The following is a 24,710-nucleotide window of genomic DNA, read 5'->3' as shown; positions in this document are numbered from 1 at the left end:
TGATAAAAGAGAAGCAGGTGAGGTGTCAGGAGACAACAAGAGGAACATCTGGACAAACTGGCCTTGGTGTCTACCATGGAAAGGGAACTGGTCTGGTTTCATTCAGATCTGTCCTGGTTTGTGTTAAATAATAAAGTCAGTGTTAAAGCAGTGTGGTGAATTGTTCTGGCTCTTGACTCAATGTAGAGATTAAAGGTGTTCAGCTGTCACCTGTTGATGTTGATGATGATGAAGAAGATATAATCATGTAACAAACATACACCATTGTTAGCATGTTGCTATGTTAAATTAAAATTCTATATTTTTATTCTAATATTACAAATGTCACTTCATGCCAGCACTAACTCTTTTGACTCTTCTACAGAAAGTTTGATGAAGGGTACGTGATGACATGTCAACTTTTTATTTTCTCAAGATAATTTTGATTTACAGCGGTTTGTTTCTCTTTGCAGTTTGCAAAATACACAATAAGGCTGACAATCAACAAAAACAATTACCCAAGGTGCATGTGTGGCAATAAAAGAAAAAGCATTAATTTGCAATTTAGATAATGTGAACAACAAATGTTTTCTGAATGTGGGGGAAGAAAGAGCTGTGAGGAGTTGTGCCAAACAAAATAAAACAAAGTACAAGAAAATCTGCCTTATCACTCTCTGCAATTAAAAGAAAAGAAACAAAAGGCCTGACTGTCTTCTCTATAAGAGTGCTCAAATATAACTTACATCAACCCATTAACTAGTGAGGAAACAACATGAATTACCTTACCTAGGCTCTATTATCCCACCACTAACCTTAAAAGTACGGAGGGCAAACCCGAGAGCAAGAACCAAGACCGAGGTCCAAACAGGAAGAGGCAAGAAGTAAGGGCACAAACACAGAAGCCTTGTAAATTGCTTCCTCCATCTTGGATTGGCCAGAGGGCTCACACAGCTGATCAAAAGTCTGGACCTCAGAGGCCAGCAGCCACCAACCAAAAAGAGTAGACAACTCACGTGCAAGCTCTACATATGTTTCTTTGTTTTCTCTCCGTGCACCCCGGGACTTCTGTCTGTAAGCCTCAGGTACCAACTCATAAACCTTTATTACAGCCAACTTAACCTTCAAGTAATTTTCACTGTCAGATGCACCAGATTGTAGTTCTACATGTCCCCAGCTACCACTGTAGTGATTTTCAACTTAATTCACTGCATCATTTTCAAATAATTTCGTGTTGAAATCATACCCTGGTGGGGTTTGCAGAAAACATTTTTTTTTAATTATTTTTTTAATCTGCCCATATACATCATTCATTGGGTATGATTTCATCATCCGATTATTTGAAAATTATGCAGTGAATTAAGTTGAAAATCACTACAGTGGTAGCTGTAGAGTATGCGGAAAACAATTTGATTCTTTCTTAATTAAGTTTTCAAATCTGACTATGCAGAAATGAGTTGGATTCAGAATATGCCTCAATAATTTTGTTCTATCATTTAGTTTTAATCATTAAATAGAATGTAGTAAAATAACAACAAAGTAATGACTGATATATGTATTTCAACAAATGAAAATAAGAAGAAAAATATAGACTTCCGAGTTTACGGGATGCACTTCAATGCACCATTAAACGCGACCGTGCCTCGCCGAAGCGCAGATAGCCGTCCACTCTCTCGTCTGACTGTTCACCCTCTGCCTCCAACGCGCTTTTTAACAAATCAGACGATGTGAAAGAATAGTGTTCCGTCGACTGATTTTCTTTTATTTTAAAGTTTGTTCTTTATCGCTGGAGAATAATGTTCTGTTGGAACGTGAAGTTAGTCGAACTTTTACTTGTTTTTTCCTACTTCCTGGTCCGTGCGCAGCTTCAGAGTCCAGGTGAGTCTGGATCAGTTCGGATTTATCATCTGATCTTTATTTGTCTTGGTTTTAATTTAGATTCTTCTCACTGTAATATCTTTAACATTAACCTAACAATCCGAAACATCCCAGTAGTTTTCTATGTTTTTGTGGCGTACTTTTTTTTTTTACTTTCGATTTTAAGTTGGCATAAATCCAACACGCCATTAATAGGTGTCTATACTTTTAAGTGCAACAACAATGCTATTAAATATAGGCATTCTTTTTTTATCCTGTCAGATTAGATGAATTATATACATTATATACAAAAAACAAAAAACAGGCTACAAATCAAATTCTCTTTTGCTTTTGAATTAATGAATGAATGAATTAATTAATGAAAGCTGAACAATGTACATTTTTTTGGTCATAAACTTGTGTATTTACACATCCTCATACATGAATATTTTTTTCACCTCCCCCTATGGAAGTCTATGGGGCATTTTTGGCCCAGTCTAGAGGGAGAATCTGACACTACAAAAAAAATAATGATGTAATCAAATCTATTTTATTGCTAATCTTTGACATATCCAATACTCCAATTACCACTAAACCCCCATCATCCTACTGTTTATTTTATGAAAAATATATATATATATTTGTTTTGTAAAACTTGGTATTTTCAGACTGGCATTTAAAGGTTAAAATCCCGAAAACTCTTGAAATTGTGATAGTTTTGAGCAGATCTGAAGTTGTTTTAGTGATTCATGAAAATGAAGAAAAAGGTTAAAAAAAATAAAAAATATTGAAGTATGAGAATTTTATGGCAGTTTCTTTATGTGTGTTCATTTTTGCCCGAAGGTGTCCATAGGGTAGTACATATCTTTAGTACATCTTTATTGCTTTATACACAATTTGTGCTGTTTGAAAATGAACCAGATCAGTGAATTTCAGTGTTTTTGACTTTATGAATAAATTGTTTGTGTGTTCTCTGCAGCCAGTGTGAATTATCCATATGGCTCTTTTTTTTTTTTTTTTTTTTTTTTGCAGTATTCAAAGTGGTTGTAGAGTAAATTTGATCAGGCAAAAATATTACAGTTCACTCGCAAACAACAACCTTAAGTACCCAAAGTCCAAAAAGAATCAAGGGTTATCTGCTATAACTCCCAATGTCAGAGAATACGTACTTCATGTCTGTTCAAAAGCCATTCAAAGGTTTTACTCTGTCCATTTTAATTAAGCATTTTTAAACGTGATACATGCCCGAAAAGGTTTTGTTTTTGTTTTTGTTTTTGTTTTTTGTTTTTCAAGATTTTGTTTGAACCCAGAGAACCCAATCAAACACATGAAACAGGAATAATATTCTTGGGTTTATTGTTTATTGACGAAAATAAATCAGTGATTTGTTAAAGTCAGTGAGCCCTTGTTTCTAGTATCTGCTGTAAGCTACTTGTAACTAAATATTTCTGGTAACTGCTGATCAGTGTCTACAGCAACTTGGAGGAATTAGATCCCATTCTCATACATTGATTTAATATGTAGCAGGTTCATCTATAAATGAGTGAACTTCTGGACAAATACATTTTCATTCTAACTGTGTGTTTCTTTCTTGTTTTTGAAGGACAATCTGAACTGATTTCTTCTCAGTCAGTTGTGGCCGTGGTGGATCAGGATGTTATTCTTTCCTGTCATCTTAATCCGTCCATCAGCGTTGACTCTGAGACAGTGGAGTGGACTAAACCCAGTCTAGAAGGATCGAGGAGTGTCCATCTCCACAAAGATGGACGACTGGTGTTTAAGGGACAAAATCCATCTTATCGTGATCGTACCCGGCTGTTTGTGGATGAGCTGAAAAATGGAAACGTGTCCCTGAAAATATTCCGGGTGAAGCTCTCTGATCAAGGGGAATACAGATGCACCATTCCCACAATGAACAAGGAGGCTTCCATCAGCCTCACTGTTGGTGAGTTAAGAGGTTTGGAAACACATCAACACAACCTCCAAACTGGGGCAAAGATGAAGGAGTTACAACCATTTTAAACATTCTCCTGTTTCCAGGGGCTCAAGTTTATTCAAAGTCTAATCTGGTCTATGAACCTTCTATAGAACGGTTCTCTTTAGTTTTTTAGACTTGTACTTGGAACATTGTTTGTCTCTGTGTTATATGATCTAAAACAAGTGACATACATGGATACGAATGAGCCAAATGTGGCCTCAGGTCAACCAATCAGAAACATCCTCAAAGATACATATTCATGTTTCTTTATCCATGCACCTTGGTAGAAGGTGAAGTCGCTCCAGAAATATTGTTTCTTCTAGTGGAAACGTGCACTGAAAGAACTTGTCTTGGTTTCATCCACTTGGTTCATCAAGTCCATGTTTGACAGGTGTAAATATGGAGAAACTGTTTCCATAGATGAAATGAAAACTGACTCAGCTTCTTTATTGAGTTGTTAGACTTGTCATTTAGAATCCTGTCATCATCATCAGTCCTTGTTGTCTTCAAATTGTTCCTCCCCAGTGTCGTAGATCATCATCCTGTCATGTAGAAGACTCCTAATCTAAATTCTCTGTTTGTTTCTCCAGTTGAGACTGAGGTGATCGGTTCACATGAACCAGTTGTAGGAGTAGTTGGTGAAGACGTCATCCTGCCGTGTCACCTGGAGCCTCCATTTGATGTGAAGAATCTAGCGGTGGTGTGGAAACACAATGAAGACAACGTTCACTTCTATCGTAGTTTGAGCGATGATTTCAGTTTCCAACACGAGCAGTTCAAAGGCAGAACTTCTCTCTTCCATGATGAAATGATCCATGGAAACATTTCCCTGAAACTGACCAATGTAACTAGAAATGATGCTGGAGATTACACCTGCTATGTTCCCAAACTGAAGAGTCAGGTCAGGAAGGGGAAACTTTCCTTAGTTGGTGAGTACAGCTGATGGTAAAACATGTTACAGTGAAAGAAGAAATCATTTTACATTTTAAACATGTCAATGTCGCTTTTTCTTTTCAACAGTTCAGGAGCAAAGAAACATCAGTAGTTCTAGTGAGTGTGAATATTTGTTTTTACATCTCACTTCAGGTCAAACTGTTCATTTCTTTCATCACATATTTAATGTTTTCTTTCATGTTCATCATCAGATCAAACTTCCAGAGGAGAGGAAGGACGTGACAAAGGTAAGAACTGAAAGAGAAAGTTCCTCAAATTTAACTTTTAAACCAGAGAAGTGAAGGAGACATTACATAAAAAATGAAAGAAAACACTTGTTGGGAGTTGGGAGGAGTCCTGGAGACGATCAGAGCTTCTAAACTGTTCATCAGCAATAACTTGTATGATGAGGATAAACTGTAGAGGAGAAATGAGCCACAGCTCAGTAAAAACAGAGGCAGCATGAAAATAGTTTGAAACTGCATCAAATGGAAGTTTATCAACTGTTAATATCTGATCTGTAGCTTGTTTTATCTCAGTGGACTCAAGTCAGTGTCTCTTATATTGTTCTAGGTTCTATGACTGGTGGGATAATAGGTGGTGTTGGTGGTGGTGCTGTTCTTCTTGTCATCATCGCCATATTGATTTGGAAACGGGATGAAGGTAAATCACCTGTTTCTTCTTCCACACATCTTGACATTAAACATAATGTAGAGGATGTGAAAGCCTCCGTCCACTTCAACCTGATTATTCAGCTCAGTTTCCTCAGTTCATCAATTCATGATGACGTCAACGTTTGGTTGGATGTAGTCAGGTGGAAAACATCAAGTTTCTCCATTTCCAGTGTAGTCAGTCAGCTCTTAGCAGTGGTTCAGTTTGATCAAAGACTGTGAAGCATAAAATCACATCCCAGTTGTTGACAGAAAGATGGAGAAAAAAAAAAGCCATTGACTGTCTGACTGATTAGTGTTAGACCTCAACATCTGTCATCACCAGTAACTACAGACATCACAACCAGGACAGAGATGATCCAGACTGACTCTTTACATTAAATGACCTCACTTTTCTTCATCCAGTTCTGACCATCAGTCTAATGGTTTCTTTATTTTCTCAGTCTCCACCTATAACTCCACCCAGATCTATTCACAGGGTTACAGCGTGATAATGAGACCAACATTTACCTCATGCTAAAGCAATAAGACCTTTGGTTTAAATGAACTGACATTTTTTACTGTTTTACTATTTTTTACTCTAAATAATCACATTGATATCTGAACTTCCTTTGTGTTTTACTCATTGACCAAACTGCACCAACAACAACAATTCTAATGCTACTGGTTTTATGTCTAGCAGATCAACAGCCACAGCAAAACGCACAACAACCTAATGGTGCTGAGGTCTATGAGCTGGAGCCTCTCAATGAGTCTGAACAACACCAGGAACATGAAAGTGCCAGCTGAAAAAGGATGACTCTTTTTTTTTTTTGGTCTTTCTTAAAGTGCTCAGGAATCTCTCTCGTTTCATATGTGCCACTTTCAACACAACAGAGAAGTTGTTTGTGTGTGTTTTTCAAATAATTGGTTATATCTTGATACTACGAAACTCTAAAGTCTAAATAACCCAGCTCTATTCTGAAGTTTGTTTATGGCAGTGATATGTAACCACTTTCAGTAACCGTCTCAGTGTGACTGAACCAAAGCTCTGTAAAAACAGATACGTAGGAGATAAAGATGAACTTTTGAATTTCTTGGTACTGTATCAGCATTTTTTAATGATTTAAATGATGATTTTTAAAACAATGCCAACAATCCAGTGTCTCCTGCTGTGGTGCTGCTGGCTGAAAGGACTAACAGAGGAAATCATTTACAGAGCTGCTGTTACAAGTGAAACTATCTGAGAAACAAACAGTCGATACTCTAATAGGATGATTACATGGATGAGTGTGTGTGCAGGAGTTTGTTTGAGCTGGCAAACTGGAAACAATGAATCATGGGTGTGTGTTGTGTTGTTGTGTGGACAGACCTGTGAAAACTAATCTCTCTCTGATTGAACTTTAAACACCTACTGTACTTACTAGTGTTTATGTGACTCTACAATGAGAGACGGGTTTTAACTGAAGGTGCAGCTGAGGAGATTGTTTTCTAGTATTGTACATAGATATCCAGGTTTATCTTCTATGTGTTTTTATGTGTGTGTTGCTATTTTACTCATTTGTGTGTGCGTGTTTTCAACTGCTTTTAACAGTTGGTAAAATCCACTTATAATGAACAGAGGATCAAATGTAATGTGAAAATTATTACTACTATTACTGTCACTACTGTGATATATATATCACAAACTAGTCTTATTTGTTTCATTTGAACTTTTTATTTTCATCCAAATCTGTTGTTTTTGGTTATTGTCATGATAGTTTTTGACTTTTTCTGTGGTTATATGCACCATTTTCATGAAATGTGTTGGGGGATTTATATGTATGTATGAAATGTCAGAATAATAACACATTTTAATACATTTTGAGTCAAACCCTGCATCTCTCTTTAACTGAAAGTCAGACACAATCAGGATGAATGAATCCTGTAATGAAACACGTTTCTGCTAAACGTGATTACATCTTTAAAGATCATCAAATTCAGGGCCTGATATTTGATATTATTCACCCAGTTATTGTTTATCCACACTGGGGTTATTAGAAGTTTACAATTTGTCATTCAACCAGAGACAAACAGCACCCAACCACTGATTAAACACTTGGGTTTCCTTTGGTATATTCTGGGTCAGGGTTCCACACCACTGAAGATGACAGGGACCATATTACTAAAGGTTCTTCAAAGAGTTGCTCCTATTGGTCAAATTCTTATTCTTAGATCCTGGTAAAGATAAAAGGCTTTCCCAAAGAATCTTCAGATCATTTTAAAAGCAGGGACGACTTTTACTAAAAAGTAAAAACTCACCCTAAATGACTGAAATGTCGACTCACCCTGGATATGTATCAGAGGACCTCTGTGTTGTAGTATGTGGTGTCACTGTTACTCAACAATAACTCACATGGGATTAGGATCACAGACGACCTCCATGATTATTACAAATTACTGGAGGTCCTCAGATAAAACTTGTGCCGTGGGAATAGAGCTGATAAGTCTATTGATATGATGCTCCATTCTATGTTCATTATCACCAAAGGTGTATTTGTATCCAGCTTTTAGGATCAACCAATCACACCTTCTGAAATGACGCCTCATCTCTAACAACAGGGTCGACCACTGAGATCAGAGATTTTGTCCTTTTCTTGCTCAGAGTTCTCCAAGAACATTATGTAATCGTTCTTAAGCTAAGAATCCTGGGAACTTTTAGTCTAAGTTAGGAGCTCTCTAACAGGAAACTTAAAATATATGGTCCCAGATTTTATTTATTTATTTTGCCTCTGGACAAATCTAAATTGAATGAAGCAGTCTCTCATGAATAATCAGACCATGTTTAAGCCCCCACATCACCACCAGCTTCCTTCCTTCCCTACGTGGGAAAAGTCAAAACACAAACTCTCCCTGAACTGGGGTCTTTTTTTTTTTTCTTAAAGCATTTACAAACAATCATTTCTCTCACGAGGACATTTCTTATCTTTAAAGAACAAGAACGGTTCCTCCTCATCAATATTAGTTCCGTGTTAGAATAAATGGTCATTAAATGGTGCCATCTAGTGTTGAAATCCTGGTATTGATCTGGAAATGTCATGGTTCTGTGTCTGTCTTTCATTTTGTGACCATGTTTTCAGTTTCCTCTTTTCTTTTGTTAAGTTTTGGATTTCCTGTCTCTTGTGCCTCGTGTGTTAATTGTTCATTGGTTTCTCCCTTTTTAATCTCTTCTCTTTGATATTAAATATATTTAGTTTGAAACCAGACTTTGTCTTTCTTCCTGCATTTGGGTCCTCACCTCTACACATCCTGACAGGAAGAGACTAGAGTCCAGATAAAAATCACTCTCCACCTTTTCATCTTTAAATGTTATAAAAGAACATTTTCCTAAATAAATGAACTCAAAATAAATACAATTAAACGCTATAAAATAATAAATCCCAGGTAATGTGAGCTGAGGCTAAGTCTCATACAGACTCATACATCATGAACACATCATGGACACTGCGCTAACTCCTGGCATGCTACGACAGGCCACTCATCTCACAGATTTCATAAAACAATCTACGCCCACAATAGAAACTCGCACCAGAATACATCGCATTACAACACAATGGATGCATATGGAACGTGACCCAAACACAATCAGCACCACAGACACATTCTCACACAATTATCTAGCCTTCCAAACAGCCATGATCAAGACTCACAACAGCAACTCTCCAAGAAACTCAGAAACTCCTGCAGGATCGCCACGATTCTGCAACCGGAACATCACTCTACCCAGGAACGGAAACAGTCAACAGCCAACACTCTACTAACCAACCCTGAACAACAGTCCCCCCCACAGTCCCTTTTTCTGCTCTCCTTGGACTCTTCCTCCCCCTCTCTCCCACCTTCATTTGCAGATCAGGAGGCCTGTGCAAAATTATTTAGTCTAAAATTCTCCAACCCTAACAGCTGGTCCTCTGGTGCAGTCAGAACCACCTGGAACTAAACCCGCTCAAAACTGTAGAGATGATAGTGGACTTCAGGAAATGAACTCCTCAGTCCCCACAGTGGATTCGTTCAGGTTCCTAGGGTCCACAATCTCTCAGGACCTGACATGGACCTCCCAGATATTCTCTGTTTTGAAGAAGGCCCAGCAGAGGTTGGACTTCCAGAAGTTCATTCTGCCCCAGAAGCTGCTGATCATCTTCTACACAGGAATAATCAGGTCAGTTCTGACCACGTTCATCATGGTCTGGTTTGGATCAGCCACCAGACAGGACAGGGACAGACTGCAGAGAAGATTATTGGTACTGACCTTCACTCCATCCAGGACCCATACTGGTCCAGGGTCAGGAAGTGGGCCAGTAAAATATCCACAGACCCCTCACACCCCGGATACAACCTGTTTAGACTCCTCATACAGATCACTGACTGTACACCGAAAACCACCCACTATAAACACATTTTTATCCCCAGGACTGTAGTTCTGATGAACAACCATAAGGGGGCGACAGACAACAATGAAAAGACCTCAACCAGTAAGACTTCACAGGACTGATCTCCAGGTTAAAGATACTGCTCATTAATGAAGGAAATAAAAGCAGAAAACATCCAAGCTGATATATTTCAAACACCAGCTTCAGATCTTCCTTTGGAAAATTATACTTTCATAAAGTTCTTACATTAATCCACCAAAAGTTTGAATTCAACCTCAGAGACACTTTTCTAAGATGTACACACTTCTGTGTCTACATACCAATACCATTCATAACAAGGCAGCTATCACAACTACTGGAAAATCTGGTGATGCACAAATCAGTTTGTTTGAACACCTTCATATCTGTCTGTTCATCCGACTCTTTGATGACGGCTGAAATATTTCTAGTTGTGTCCGACCCAACGGGAACAAACTATCAAGTAGTGAGGGTTTTAAGGGGGGAACCCAGATGCAGGCTGGGACTGAAGGAAAAAGGGCAACAGAAAACCAACAAAAAGCACAGGCAGGATTTAAAAAAAAAAAAAAAAAAAGTAATAAAAAAAAGGCAAAAACTAAACAAAGCAGGAACATGGACTCATGGCATGGAGACAGAAACATGGAACAAGGAAACGACTCAACAGGGAACAAAGGGAAGGCGGAGCTATAAATACAAATGATGGCTGAGGGACGACGAGACACAGGTGAAACTAATGAACCATCACACAGGGAGAACCAATAATCATTCAAGGGGACAACATGAGGAAACACAACATACAGGAAGTCAAGACACTTAACAAAATAAAACAGGAAACTCAGAACATGATACAGACATAATCATGACAGAAACCAAATAAAAATACAGGTATTTTTATTCATTTAGTCATTGGTGGTGATTTATATAGAGCACATTATATAGAGAGTTAGAAAATAGAACACATGTTCCATTTGAGAGAGGAAATGCAAATATATTTTACATAATAGGCATTAAATACATCACAGCAATGTCATGTAAGCATAGCTAATAGATTAAATGGCATATTGGTTTATTCCAAGTAATATAATGCTCTTCTTCTTCTTTTGTCCCAGCAGAGACTTATCATTCCAGCACCAGATGAACACAAGTTACACAAGTCACTCTTTCTGCCATCCGCTCGAGCTGCAAAAAGAACAGAAGCCATGTGTGTTGGAGTTTTTTTTTTTCATCGAGGAGAATGTGATGCATCACCCACAGCGTGAACGTCAAAGAACTTATTTGCTTTAACAACTAGGCTGAATCTGTCAGACATCAGCTGCCCTGCGCAAAGCCTCATCAGTGAACCAGGAAGCTTCGTTTCATTGTAAAACATTTCAAGACAGTAAAATGAAAGTTCAACAGCAAATTCACATTAGTTTCCATGTTAAGCTGAGAACACTAATGTTTTGGTGTCTACTTTTTACAGTTTCTTATTTTGACGACTATGTTTTAAAGTTCATGTAAACTCTTTTGGAGAGACTTGTTTCAAAGGTAAAAATGGGAACATGGTGGCAGCCTCTACATTTCCAAGTATTCAAACCCTATCAAAACTCAAAACTTAAAGACGAGTCAAATAGTATTTAACGAGTATTCACCACAGACAAAACTCACAAGATGTCAAGACACTGGATTACTTTAACTTTAGAAAAACGTATTAAACTTAGTTCAAGAAAAATGTTCATATAACTTAATGAGGCTGTAATGTTTTTCATGTTACTCTTTCACTTCCTGCTTTCGACCATTTGTTTTGTTATTGTGTTGTTGCAGTGACTGACTTTCCTTAGACTGAATCTCTTTAGCCACAACCACTGGTCTGTATCACAGGAAGAGAGCAGCAGCAGTTTGTTGTGAGCCTTGGTCAGTCACCATGGAAACTGTGTTCACCAGTGACACCGAACAAGACTGATGTAAAATCTGAGGTCCCTGTGTCGAGAGTGTGATCAGTTTAACTCAACCACATTCACCACAGAGGAAAACAATAGGTCAGATTTCACAGAAGAACTGAAGTAGCTCTCATAAGTGCGATGTCAGTGAAAGAGAAACACAACTAGAATCTGACACTATGAAACTACTAAATGATTAACTGTTCAACTTGCAGATTTGTAATTAGAAGAATAGAATTCAACAACAGGAGAACAAGGTGGGTGTCTTCAGATAAGATCTGGAAGCTGTTTGTTTCACGCCTGCACAGCTGTACACGTTAGAGCTGCATGTTTCTGCAAAGCTCCATATTTCTATTTACATTTACAGGCCTGACTGTTTATCCTGTCTGACAAGTTTGGAAAGTATTTTGTTTTTAAAATGATTAGTGCACCGGGACTGGGACTATTTCTTTTAAGAGCTGTTATTGTTTTCAGAGATGTTCTTACCTCGAGCCCACTGCCGATATTTGTATATGCACACTACCAGTATGACAGTGTAGGTGTCATAATAATGTTCAAATCTTTATGGTTTATTGTGTGTGTGATATAAGTTTCAGTAGAAGTGAGACTGAGTGAGATCTGTTGAGGAAGTACTGGCCGACCACAAGTTTGAAAGAAATGAGCTCATCTCTGCTGCAGGAAAGAGAGTTCAGACAAGCTGCAACAGGTTTAACACAACCAACCCTCACACTGAGCAGCTGACTGACCAGTTGAATCATGGGTAATGTAGGCATGTTTTGGAACAAGAAAGAAGAACGGCTTTAAAAAGATGAGATGTTAGGTCTGGTTCATCAGAGTTCAGATTGTTTAAAAGCCCGTGATTAAAACTCCTTCAAGTGTAATTTGAATAAATCCAACCATTTTTTCAAATGCATTCTGTGTTATTGAAAATTTACACAGCTCACCGGAATCAATAATCATGATGCATGAATCATGGAGGGTCTAATTGTACTTGGTCATTTTCAGCTACTGAGTTTGATATTAAAGATTAAAGATACTGTTAGATACAGAGCTAATGACCCATGACACATTCTCACCTTTCACAGCCAGAAAACTCTGTGGTGACTGTCCTTTCTGGGGGTGTTTGCACTTGTAGAAGCCTTCGTCAGACTTGGACACTTTCGGAATGATCTTCCCTTCAGGCTGAGCGTCGATAAAAACATCATCTTTGTAGAATGTAGTATTGAAATCTGACCGAGACTTCTGATACAGTTCCTTGTAGGAGCAGCGAAGTGTCACTTTATCTCCCTCTGTCACAGGAAGTGCAGGGCTCTCCAGGATCACATCACCAGCTGAAACACAGAAAAATAAAACAGTGGGTAATCTACTAACTACTTTCCCAAAACAAGATCTAACTGAATGTTTCTCCTTTGAGGCCTTAGATACAACATGTATGTGTTAGACTACGACCTCAAACATCATCTGCTTACTGTTCACTGTGATGTTGATGACGTTGCTGCACTCCCCCTGATCCGACTTGCACCAGTACTGTCCTTCGTCTGTTTTGAACACATGGCGATTTTTGCAGGTGGTGCCATTTAGTCGCCCCCATTTATTCGTACATGGATCAAAAGACTTAGTGGAGGTGTTCCTGATCACAGTCCAGCCGCTGAAGCTCCCCGGCACATCACATCTCATGGTGAAGACCTCATCCAAAAAGAACTGCAGTCTGTCAGGTTGGATAGTCAGTGTGGCAGCTGTGGATTCACATGGGAAAGACCATGAGATAAACATGGCTATTGGGACATTTACAACAAGAACGAACACACACCTACACACACACACACACACACACACACCAGTGCAATTTTTGCCAAAAAGTGTAACAATAGCATAAGTAAGGGTTAATGCCCTTCGAGTTGTCCATTTTCTGAAATCAATGGACGACACGGAGGCGTGAACCGTGGAGGACAGTTTCTTCTGCGTCGTCCATTAATTTCAGAAAATGGACACCTTGAAGGGCATTAACCTGCTTCTACCATCATCACTTTCGAAATAAATATAGAAGGCCAGTGCACTTATTACTGTGTGTGTCCAGAGGATCATGCAAAAGTCCACAGATCGTTTCCTAAATTGGTTTTATTGCAAGAAGAAAGAAACTTCTGATTTCTCCAAGTTCCAACTCAGGGATACGAGGATGGTGGAAGCTGGTGTCTTTCCCGCTATTCCTGTAGCGCTTCAGCATTGCCTTGAAAACAGCATCACTTGTCTTGAACACTGTGTCGCTAATGATGTTTACGTCTTTTAAGTGGTGATTAATGGCGGCTCTCAGACTCCTAAAACTGTCAACACTGTATATTCTCCTCCTTCCTTCCCTGGACAGAGTCTGTGTTTCTGTTGCCACGGTTACCAAAGCGTTTGAGCCACTGCAGTGATTTAGAACTGTCATCAGGTAATTTGACCATAACGTCTTTATGGCTGTCCATTATCACTTTTTAATGTACACCCCACAGCCAATCAGAGTCGAGGATTCACCTGGACCATGGTATAATCAGGAATATAGTACATTTCAGAGATTCAGGTAGCCTATTAAATGAGTTAATTATTTTAACGCGTTGATCTTTGTGTAATTAATTAATCTTAATTAACGTGTTAAAGTCCCGGCCCTAATATACATATACATATATATATATATATATATATGTATATATATATATATATTCCTCTGAAATGACATTCTTCAGTGGTAGAGTGTATCAGAGTTGGACAAGAGGTGGAGTATAGGACACTGATAGGAGACTTTGTGGAGTGGACCCAGGTAAACCACCTACTCCTGAACGTAGACAAGACCAAGGAGCTGGTCACTGACCTCAGGAGGAAGAGAACATCAGTGGAGTCCATCACCATCCAGGGCCTGGAGGTGGAAGGAGTGGACTGCTACAAGTACCTGGGAGTCCACATGAACAACAGACTGGACTGGAGGGACAACATTGATTCTGTGTACAAGAAGGGCCTGAATAGACTCTTTACTAGAGTCTTTCTACCAGTCTGTTGTAGCAAGTGCCCTGTACTTCCAAAAGGTTGGGCATGTGATTGGTAGGGAGTTGGAGTCATTTGTCTCAATGAGGGACAGGAGAACATTGGATAAACTGCTCTCCATTATGGACCATCCATCCCATCCACTACACCAAACATTAGAGGGTCAAAGGAGCTCATTCTCCATCTGACAGATTTATAGAACACTACAGAACATCTCTTATACCAAACTCTTTCCAGCTGTACAACAACTCATCTTTTGGCAATAACTAAGGTACTTTGACCGAGCAATTTCCCTTGTGTATCATTAAAGTCTGTCTAAGTCCAGTCTGCTGGAAGCTGCCAGAAATGTTCTACCAGACTATCGTTGCCAGTATCCTCCATGGTACGGGCAGAACTGGAAACCCTGACATCAGTGGCAGAGACAAAGTCACCTGGTCCTAATGCCACTGACCATGTTGCTGTACACTTAGAATAAGAAAACATCACATTGCAATTGCTCCAAGGAAAGTCTAGTTATTAGCAAAGCCAATGATATAGTTAAAATGTCAAAGGAACATATTTCTTCTTAAGCATGTAACATCAACTTTCTGTATGCACAGTTTCAAAGATGTTTCATTTGGTTTCATGCCTGAGTACTCAAAAAGTTTGAAAGTACAAATGTACACACGGTTTTGGAAAGAAAAAAAAACACTCATCGGAAGAAGAAATATTCTTGGTTACAGATACAAATCACAACCTCATTTACAGCGTATGTTTAAAATAATCGTATGAAATATGACAAAAGAAGTTTCTTACTGATCAGGCACAGTGATGTGATCTCCATCCTGTACTGAAGTGGTTTGCGACTCTCTGTAGACCACTACCCACATCCTGAGCTCAACTGTCTCAAGCCGGAAATCAACTACTGTTGGGTAAACAAGTGGAACAGTAAACTTAAAAAAACACTATGGTCATGAAAGATGCTGTTATCAAACAAAATGAACAAAAAAACAAGTTCAAGACGTCATTAGTTGTCTCCATCTGGCCTCCGTGGCCATTACATCCCATGCGATGAAGGTGCTGTAGAGATTGGTGCTGGCCCACCCAAGGCCACGGGTGAGATCACCTTTAGACCCCCTAGAGCAGGGGTCACCAACTACATTTGTCGGAGGGCCAGGGACAGTCACCTTGGGTGCCGGACCCTCAAATAAAATAAAATAAATTTAATGTTTATTTATTGTTTATATTTTTTCATTTCATTACAAAACTGAAGGCATTTTTAGCCTTTATGAGTCAGACCCCTATCACTTATACCGCAGTCAACCACCAGGAGTGCTAGAGATATTTTGCCTCAACTCAATTCAAGTAAACTTTATTTAAAGAGCACTTGAAAAACAAACACAGCTGAAACAAAACCTTGACAGGGTCATCACTGGCTTCAATACGGTTTCAGTTAGTGGAAAGTGTAGTGACTTAAAAAAATAACAAAACAAACCTAAGTCACCTGAGAGGGCTGCTGCACTGGTTCTCGTAGTTGACGCGTCGTCTCCGGGTCCAAAGAATGAGTTAACACCTGAGCGTCGTATGCAGTCACCAACATTTATTCACAGTCTTGCAGAGTAATTACCGGTTGTATTTAACACCATCCCGCAAAGTGCAGAACGCCACCTACTGTGGATTTCAGGTAGTACCCACTGAACACAAATGCCTACATATATGACAAATGGCTCTAAGAGAAGGAAAAGGCCTCTTAACACAGGTAGCCTAAAATGGCACTCTGAAAGGCAATGAAATGAAAAGTTGATGCGGAAAACGGATCCTTTAATGACGAATGGACTGAAAAGTACGCATTTGTCATGCCAACCTTCAGATTTGTAAATTGCGATAGACCACATAACGTTTTATTTGATGTGCAATCATTATTTGTGACCTGTTCTGTTCTGATACCATGCTATTGTAAGTTATGCCACTGGGAAGTCTAGTCTGAAGCTTGTTGTTGAGACTTTGAAATAAAAATTGTTAAGTAATGGCTTGACGAAAAGTTACATAAAAAAGTAACAACTGTCTGAAACAATAAATGTTAATTTAAACAATGCAACGAGTGTGTCCTCATTAAATAGAATCATATATGGTGGGGATTACTGATACTTAAGAGTCTCAGTGGTCGTTGCAGTTTTCAGTTGCTTTAACAGTGCGGACCACATAATATTTTCTCCTTGATCTACAATTTTGGAATCCAGTTGCAGGCCGGACAGTTCGGTAGGCTTCATTCAGACTGACAGATGACTCATAATGCATAAGCGGTGCATGGGACGAGGAGGAGTATAAAGGACTGGAGGACAGATTTGTGGAGTTGGGAGTTGGAAGGAATCACCTGCTGCTTAACGTGGACAAAACAAGACAAGAGATAACTTCAGGATGAGGGCAACAGCTCCTCTGCCCCTCAGCGTCCTTGATGGGGATGTAGAGGTGGTGGAGGAGTACAAACACCTGGGACGGACCATCTGTAGAAGCCATGCATGTAAATCTTGAATATTCATGTCTATGACGTGTGTGCGTACATAAAATTGGCATGCGGTGATGTCAGGAGGAGGACTCCTCCTATTTACTGATGGGGCGCAGCTGTGAGGAGGTGTGTGAAGAGACAATCGAATAAGATAAATGTAGGAGATGAGATGGGAGGAGCAACATGTTCAGCGACACTACTGCTAGCTGGGGAGGGTGTCACAGTGATGAAGACAGTTAGCCAGGGTGAGTTAAATGGTCTCACTCTTATACTTGAAGCGCTTTTACAGTCAGAGACACATCCACCCACACACATTCACACACCAGTGCCAGTTGCAACTGGGGGTTCACTGACTGCCTGACAGACACTTCGGCATATGGCACACTCGGGGTATCGAACTGCTAAGACAACCCGCTACTGAGCCATAGCCGCCCCCATGTTTCAGGATGGGAGGCTGGTTGCCTCCTGTAGTGAGATCAGGGCCTTTGTAGAGAGTGCCGTGTGGCCATCGCTCCCTGTGCAGCCGCTACAACGCCCTTCTTGCCTCCGGCCAGTTCCTGTCCTCGCTATCCAGCGAAGCCGTTGCCCCGGGGAGTTGGATGGTGGTACACGCTCAGACCCCAGTGGGAGGGTCTCGCTGGGCGGGCGAGCTAAGTATAACCATTCATTTAACTTTGTATATAGTCGTTATTTAGTGTGTGCATTTTCATATTGTATATGAAGTGGTGGGATTGCCAGGGCAGGAGTGACGGGTCTGTGGGTGGGCAGTCTACGGGTGTCATATGCTGTGGGTTAGGCGTGTGTGGGGTGGTGTGTTGACTCTGTGCTGCGTGTAAAGCATGCTGTAAAAGCTAGTGAAGTACCCGGTGTGTAGTGGATTGTCACTGAGTTGTATTAGAGGCGAGCCCGTCGTTGTTGTGGCCCTCCAGAAGGAAGCCTGCGCTTTCGACTGGCATCTCTCTGTCAGATCCGAGTCCCCCATTTGTTTTATGAACTTTTGCTAATTATTAATTAACGTTTTCTATTGTACTCTACCCCTGTCTGTGTGTCTGTTCGGAGGTTCTGACATCCTCAGCTTATGTGTCTGCGTAATCAGTTAGACTTTTCTTGATTTCCTGTCTGTTTGTCTCACCTGTGCCTCGTCATCCCTCTGCCCCCTATGTATTTATAGCCCTGCCTTCCCTTTGTTCCCTGTTGCATCGTCGTGTTTCTTCCATGCAATTTTTCTGTCCCCTGTGGTTTTTATCCTGTATGAATGTCATGTTTCTTGTGATTTTGAGTTCTGTATTACCTGCTGTCTGCAGTTCCCTTTTCCTTGTTTATTGAAAACTGTTCTCTCAATCCCCGTCACCGTTTGTGCTGCACTCGGGTCCTTCCTTAAACCAACAACCCTGGTATTACAATCACAGGATTAAGTAGATAATAGACACCGCCCCCTTCTGGGTACAAATGCAAATGACTCAACACAGGTACCAGACAAGAATCAGGAAGTTAAAGGTAACATTTTGGGGCAGTTGTTGTATGAACATTCCAGGTTCAGATGCGGGAAAGAGACTATCGAGTAAAAAGAAGGCTGTCATTGATTTTTCAATTAAATCCTAAACTCTGCTGGAACATTATGGAAAACAAAATGAAAGAGCTGCTGTTAATACTGGCTGTGTTATTCATTTACTACGGTAAGACTCTTGTTTAGTAATAGTTTGAACTGACACTGTTTGAGGTTTAATGTTATAAATTCGTCACTGCTTCTAGAAATGGCTTGATTATTATTTTCTTGACACAAAAACAAATTGAAAACAACGTTGAGAACAAATCATGTGAACTGAACAGTTTTTGGATTCATGCAAAGCTGAAAGTGAAAGCATGACATTAACTTTAGCAGTTTAGTAAATATTCATATTTGTCTGTGTCTTTACCTAAATCTAATCTTTTTCAACAGTCCCTGGTGTAAACAACAGCAAAACAGGTGAGTTTCTTCTAAATATGCTGCTAAAATGTGAACCGCATGTGGTTAGCTTTAGCCTAATGGTAATAAATAAATAAAATAAATTAGAACCCAGTCAGAGGCCATTTATGATTGCATCATGTGGATGCTGTCCTTGTTGCACACAATTAACATAGCACCAATTTGTTGAAGGAACAAAATAAATAAAAACACATTTTCAGTCCAGTCAAATATGGCCAATTAGCAATTCAAAAAATCCACTGAAGAGTCTCATCAGTCAAAAAGAAAGTGGAAGCAAGAAGGAAGAGACATAACAAAGGCCTGTTCTTAAACTGGATTTGATTATAAAGACAAAACATTTGAATAAATGTTCCACATATAACACAAATGTAAAACTGTAGCTGTATTTTTAGATTTGAAAAGGACTTTTAAGAGGCTGACAGAGCAGAAAAAGGCAGATAATTTATAGCTTACTACTTAACCTCTCTTCATTCCTCTGCCTATTTTTCTGCCTCCTGCATCAAGGCAAGAACAAGATCTTCAAGAAAAAAAAAGTCTATTACTTACAGAGCATCAAGCAGAATGGTGCAATCAACATCGTGCAACATGTAGTCTACATGTTAATGGATAATAGTTTATGTAATTCATGACTTACTGAACTTCCTCCTCTCTGTCCTCTACTGTCCACTCCCTCATCTGACTGTTCACCCTCTGCCTCCAACGTGCTTTCTGAATGAATAGCATTCCGTTGATTTTTTTTAAATTTTATTTTAAAGTTTGTTCTTTGTCGCTGGAGAACATTGTTCTGTTGGAACGCACCCTTGTCACACAAGTGTCTATACTTTTAAGTGCAACAACAACGCTATTAAATATAGACATTCTTTTTTTTTATCCTGTCAGATTAGATGAATTATTTAGGTGTGTGGGTAACCTTCATGTTACTTCAAACAAGCTTATGTGTGAATATTTTTTTCAGCTCCCCCCATGGACGTCTATGGGGCATTTTTGGCCCAGTCTAGAGGGAGAATCTAAACACTACATAAAAAATAATGATGCAATCAAATCTATTTTATTGCTAATCTTTGACATATCCAATACTCCAATTACCACTAAACCCCCATCATCCTACTGTTTTTGTTTATGAAAAATAATAATAATAATTATTTTTTTTTTGTAAAAAACATTTAAACCTTGGTATTTTCAGACTGGCATTTAAAGGTTAAAAACCTGAAAACTCTTGAAATTGTGATAGTTTTGAGCAGATCTGAAGTTGTTTTAGTGATTCATGAAAATGAAGAAAAAGGTAAAAAAAAAAAAAATATTGAAGTATGAGAATTTTATGGCAGTTTCTTTATGTGTGTACATTTTTGCCCGAAGGTGTCCACAGGGTAGTACATATCTTTTGTACATCTTTATTGCTTTATACACAATTTGTGCTGTTTGAAAATGAACCAGATCAGTGAATTTCAGTGTTTTTGACTTTATGAATAAATTGTTTGTGTGTTCTCTGCTTTTTTTTTTTTTTTTTTTGCAGTGTTGGAAGTGGTTGTAAAGTAAATTTAATCAGGCAAAAATATCACAGTTCACTCGCAAACAACAACCTTAAGTACTCAAAGTCCAAAAAGAATCAAGGGGTAACCTGCTATAACTCCCAATTTCAGAGAATACGTACTTCAGGTCTGTTCAAAAACCATTCAAAAGTTTTACTCTGTCCATTTTAATTAAGCATGTTTAAACGTGATACATGCCCGAAAAGGTTTTTGTTTCCTTTTCTACATTTCTGAATGAAAATGAACTTCAACAGATTTTGTTTGAACCCAATCAAACACATGAAACAGGAATAATATTCTTGGGTTTATTGTTTATTGACGAAAATAAATCAGTGATTTGTTAAAGTCAGTGAGCCCTTGTTTCTAGTATCTGCTGTAAGCTACTTGTAACTAAATATTTCTGGTAACTGCTGATCAGTGTCTACAGCAACTTGGAGGAATTAGATCCCATTCTCATACATTGATTTAATATGTAGCAGGTTCATCTATAAATGAGTGAACTTCTGGACAAATACATTTTCATTCTAACTGTATGTTTCTTTCTTGTTTTTGAAGGACAATCTGAACTGATTTGTTCTCAGTCAGTTGTGGCCGTGCTGAGTCAGGATGTCATTCTTCCCTGTCGTCTTAATCCGTCCATCAGCGTTGACTCTGAGACAGTGGAGTGGACTAAACCCAGTCTAGAAGGATCGAGGAGTGTCCATCTCCACAAAGATGGACGACTGGTGTTTAAGGAACAAAATCCATCTTATCGTGATCGTACCCGGCTGTTTGTGGATGAACTGAAAAATGGAAACGTGTCCCTAAAAATATTCCAGGTGAAGCTCTCTGATGAAGGGGAATACAGATGCACCATTCCCACAATGAACAAGGAGGCTTCCATCAGCCTCACTGTTGGTGAGTTAAGAGGTTTGGAAACACATCAACACAACCTCCAAACTGGGGCAAAGATGAAGGAGTTACAACCATTTTAAACATTCTCCTGTTTCCAGGGGCTCAAGTTTATTCAAAGTCTAATCTGGTCTATGAACCTTCTATAGAACGGTTCTCTTTAGTTTTTTAGACTTGTACTTGGAACATTGTTTGTCTCTGTGTTATATGATCTAAAACAAGTGACATACACGGATACGTATGAGCCTAATGTGGCATCAGGTCAACCAATCAGAAACATCCTCAAAGATACATATTCATGTTTCTTTATCCATCCACCTTGGTAGAAGGTGAAGTCGCTCCAGAAATATTGTTTCTTCCAGTGGAAACGTGCACTGAAAGAACTTGTCTGTGTAAATATGGAGAAACTGTTTCCAAAGATGAAATGAAAACTGACCCAGCTTCTTTATTGAATTGTTAGACTTGTCATTTAGAATCCTGTCATCATCATCAGTCCTTGTTGTCTTCAAATTGTTCCTCCCTAGTGTCGTAGATCATCATCCTGTCATGTAGAAGACTCCTAATCTAAATTCTCTGTTTGTTTCTCCAGTTGAGCCTGAGGTGATCGGTTCACGTGAACCAGTTGTAGGAGTAGTTGGTGAAGACGTCATCCTGCCGTGTCACCTGGAGCCTCCATTTGATGTGAAAAGTCTAACAGTGGTGTGGGAACACTATGAAAACAACATTGTTCACTTGTACCGTAGATTGAAAGATGATTTCAGTTCTAAACACGAGCAGTTCAAAGGCAGAACTTCTCTCTTCCATGATGAAATGATCCATGGAAACATTTCCCTGAAACTGACCAATGTAACTAGAAATGATGCTGGAGATTACACCTGCTTTGTTCCCAGACTGAACAATCAGGTCAAGAAGGGGAAACTTTCCTTAGTTGGTGAGTACAGCTGATGGTAAAACATGTTACAGTGAAAGAAGAAATCATTTTAAATTTTAAACATGTCAATGTCGCTTTTTCTTTTCAACAGTTCAGGAGCAAAGAAACATCAGTAGTTCTGGTGAGTGTGAATTTTTGTTTTTACATCTCATTTCAGGTCAAACTGTTCATTTCTTTCATCACATATTTAATGTTTTCTTTCATGTTCATCATCAGATCAAACTTCCACAGGAGAGGAAGGACATGACAATGGTAAGAACAGACAGAGAAAGTTCCTTAAATTTAACTTTTAAACCAGAGAAGTGAGGGAGACATTACATAAAAAATGAAAGAAAACACAGATATAACTTGTCTTGAATGTCAAGACATTTACCACCTGCAGGACTGAAACTGATTCAAGATGTTTATGCACACTGTAGTTCCTCTAATCCATCGTCAAAGACCTCCCCTCACTCCATCTGTTTGACAGTTTTTGACTTGTTAGGAGTTGGGAGGAGTCCTGGAGACAATCAGAGCTTCTAAACTGTTCATCAGCAATAACTTGTATGATGAGAATTAACTGTAGAGGAGAAATGAGCCACAGCTCAGTAAAAACAGAGGCAGCATGAAAATAGTTTGAAACTGAATCAATGGAAGTTTGTCAACTGTTAATATCTGCTCTGTAGCTTGTTTTATCTCAGTGGACTCAACTCAGTGTCTCTTATATTGTTCTAGATACTGTGACTGGTGGGATAATAGGTGGTGGTGTTGGTGGTGGTGCTGTTCTTCTTGTCATCATTGTCATCATCGTCATATTGATTTGGAAACAGCATAAAGGTAAATCACCTGTTTCTTCTTCCACACATCTTGACATTAAACATAATGTAGAGGATGTGAAACCATCCGTCCACTTCAACCTGATTATTCAGCTCAGTTTCCTCAGATTGATTAAAGATGACGTCAACGTTTGGTTGGATGTAGTCAGGTGGAAAACATCAAGTTTCTCCATTTCCAGTGTAGTCAGTCAGCTCCTAGCAGTAGTTCAGTTTGATCAAAGACTGTGAAGCATAAAATCACATCCCAGTTGTTGATAGAAAGATGGAGAGAAAAGCCATTGACTGTCTGACTGATTAGTGTTGGACCTCAACTTCTGTCATCACCAGTAACTACAGACGTCACAACCAGGACAGAGATGATCCAGACTGACTCTTTACATTAAATGACCTCACTTTTCTTCATCCAGTTCTGACCATCAGTCTAATGGTTTCTTTATTTTCTCAGTCTCCACCTATAACTCCACCCAGATCTATTCACAGGGTTACAGTGTTATAATGAGACCAACATTTACCTCAGGTTAAAACAATGAGGACTTTAGTTTAAATGAATTGACATTTTTTACTGTTTTACTATTTTTTACTCTAAATAATCACATTGATATCTGAACTTCCTTTGAGTTTTACTCATTGACCAAACTGCACCAATAACAACAATTCTAATGCTACTGGTTTTGTGTCTAACAGATCAACAGCCACAGCAAAACCCACAACAACCGAATGGTGCTGAGGAACATGAGCTGAAGCCTCTCAATTAGTCTGAACAACACTAGGAAGATGAAAGTGCCAGCTGAAAAAGGATGACTCTCTTTTTTTGTCTTTCTTGAAGTGCTCAGGAATCTCTTTCATTTCACTTGTGCCACTTTCAACACAACAGAGAAGTTGTTTGTGTGTTTTTCAAATAGTGTTCACATCTCAGGCTTAGAGCAGTGAGTCAACTTTGGAAGCTGTGAACCATCTGCTGAAAATGTGAGATTTCTTTTGAAGAAACAGTTTTTTTGAATGGGATTATTTTTTTTAGTACGACCATTTAACCAGATCTGTTCTGGAGAACTAAATGTTTCTAATGTTCATGTACGTAACAACCAGGTCCCACAGTTAGATTTTTCTGTATAGGCAGATATGCTGGGCCAATCAAATTGTGTGGGTGGAGCTTAATGTTTTTAGAGACAGAAGAGTATCAGTAGTTACACACATCATCATCATCCGGGTTCGAGTCCAGCTCAGCCTTTCTGACTGGAGATGGTGAGAAAGAGCTGAGGATGTGATGGTTACAACAAACCTTGATTATATCTTGATACTACGAAACTCTAAAGTCTAAATAACCCAGCTCTATTCTGA

The 24,710-nt window shown here is 39.0% G+C and overlaps 2 protein-coding genes across 3 annotated transcripts; one reads left to right on the top strand and one right to left on the bottom strand.

The window, feature by feature from the left end:
* Nucleotides 1-1,629: 1,629 nt before the first annotated feature.
* Nucleotides 1,630-8,639, top strand: LOC125015996 (CD276 antigen homolog). Of its 2 annotated transcripts, none has more exons than XM_047598166.1 (7): nucleotides 1,630-1,854; nucleotides 3,437-3,778; nucleotides 4,402-4,740; nucleotides 4,832-4,861; nucleotides 4,957-4,992; nucleotides 5,318-5,407; nucleotides 6,098-8,639. In XM_047598166.1, the coding sequence occupies exons 1-7, from the start codon at nucleotides 1,773-1,775 to the stop codon at nucleotides 6,202-6,204; spliced, it is 1,026 nt and encodes a 341-aa protein (XP_047454122.1). In that variant the 5' UTR covers nucleotides 1,630-1,772; the 3' UTR covers nucleotides 6,205-8,639. The 2 variants fall into 2 exon arrangements, with proteins under 2 accessions (XP_047454122.1, XP_047454115.1); XM_047598159.1 differs by having other exon boundaries at nucleotides 6,095-8,639.
* A 2,047-nt stretch (nucleotides 8,640-10,686) lies between these two features.
* LOC125016231 (Fc receptor-like protein 5) lies at nucleotides 10,687-15,571 on the bottom strand. Its single transcript, XM_047598572.1, has 4 exons — nucleotides 15,551-15,571; nucleotides 13,207-13,473; nucleotides 12,814-13,068; nucleotides 10,687-10,997 (listed from the first exon to the last, which is right to left on the bottom strand). The coding sequence occupies exons 2-4, from the start codon at nucleotides 13,412-13,414 to the stop codon at nucleotides 10,885-10,887; spliced, it is 576 nt and encodes a 191-aa protein (XP_047454528.1). The 5' UTR covers nucleotides 13,415-13,473; nucleotides 15,551-15,571; the 3' UTR covers nucleotides 10,687-10,884.
* Nucleotides 15,572-24,710: the final 9,139 nt, after the last annotated feature.

The sequence above is a fragment of the Mugil cephalus genome, chromosome 1 (genome assembly GCF_022458985.1).
Source record: "Mugil cephalus isolate CIBA_MC_2020 chromosome 1, CIBA_Mcephalus_1.1, whole genome shotgun sequence".
In the NCBI taxonomy this organism is placed as follows: domain Eukaryota; kingdom Metazoa; phylum Chordata; class Actinopteri; order Mugiliformes; family Mugilidae; genus Mugil; species Mugil cephalus.
Note: the sequence above shows the minus strand (reverse complement) of the source record. Positions and strands in the feature narration are given on the sequence as shown.

Excerpts from the sequence above, each read along its gene's own strand:
- LOC125015996 (XM_047598159.1), top strand. The coding sequence starts at position 1,773 with ATGTTCTGTTGGAACGTGAAGTTAGTCGAACTTTTACTTGTTTTTTCC. Across the intron at positions 3,779-4,401 it reads TTCCATCAGCCTCACTGTTG|TTGAGACTGAGGTGATCGGT; the intron begins GTGAGTTAAGAG and ends TTGTTTCTCCAG. Across the intron at positions 4,741-4,831 it reads GGGGAAACTTTCCTTAGTTG|TTCAGGAGCAAAGAAACATC; the intron begins GTGAGTACAGCT and ends TCTTTTCAACAG.
- LOC125016231 (XM_047598572.1), bottom strand. The coding sequence starts at position 13,414 with ATGAGATGTGATGTGCCGGGGAGCTTCAGCGGCTGGACTGTGATCAGG. Across the intron at positions 13,069-13,206 it reads CATCAACATCACAGTGAACA|CTGGTGATGTGATCCTGGAG; the intron begins GTAAGCAGATGA and ends TCTGTGTTTCAG. Across the intron at positions 10,998-12,813 it reads GAGTTTTCTGGCTGTGAAAG|CTCGAGCGGATGGCAGAAAG; the intron begins GTGAGAATGTGT and ends TTCTTTTTGCAG.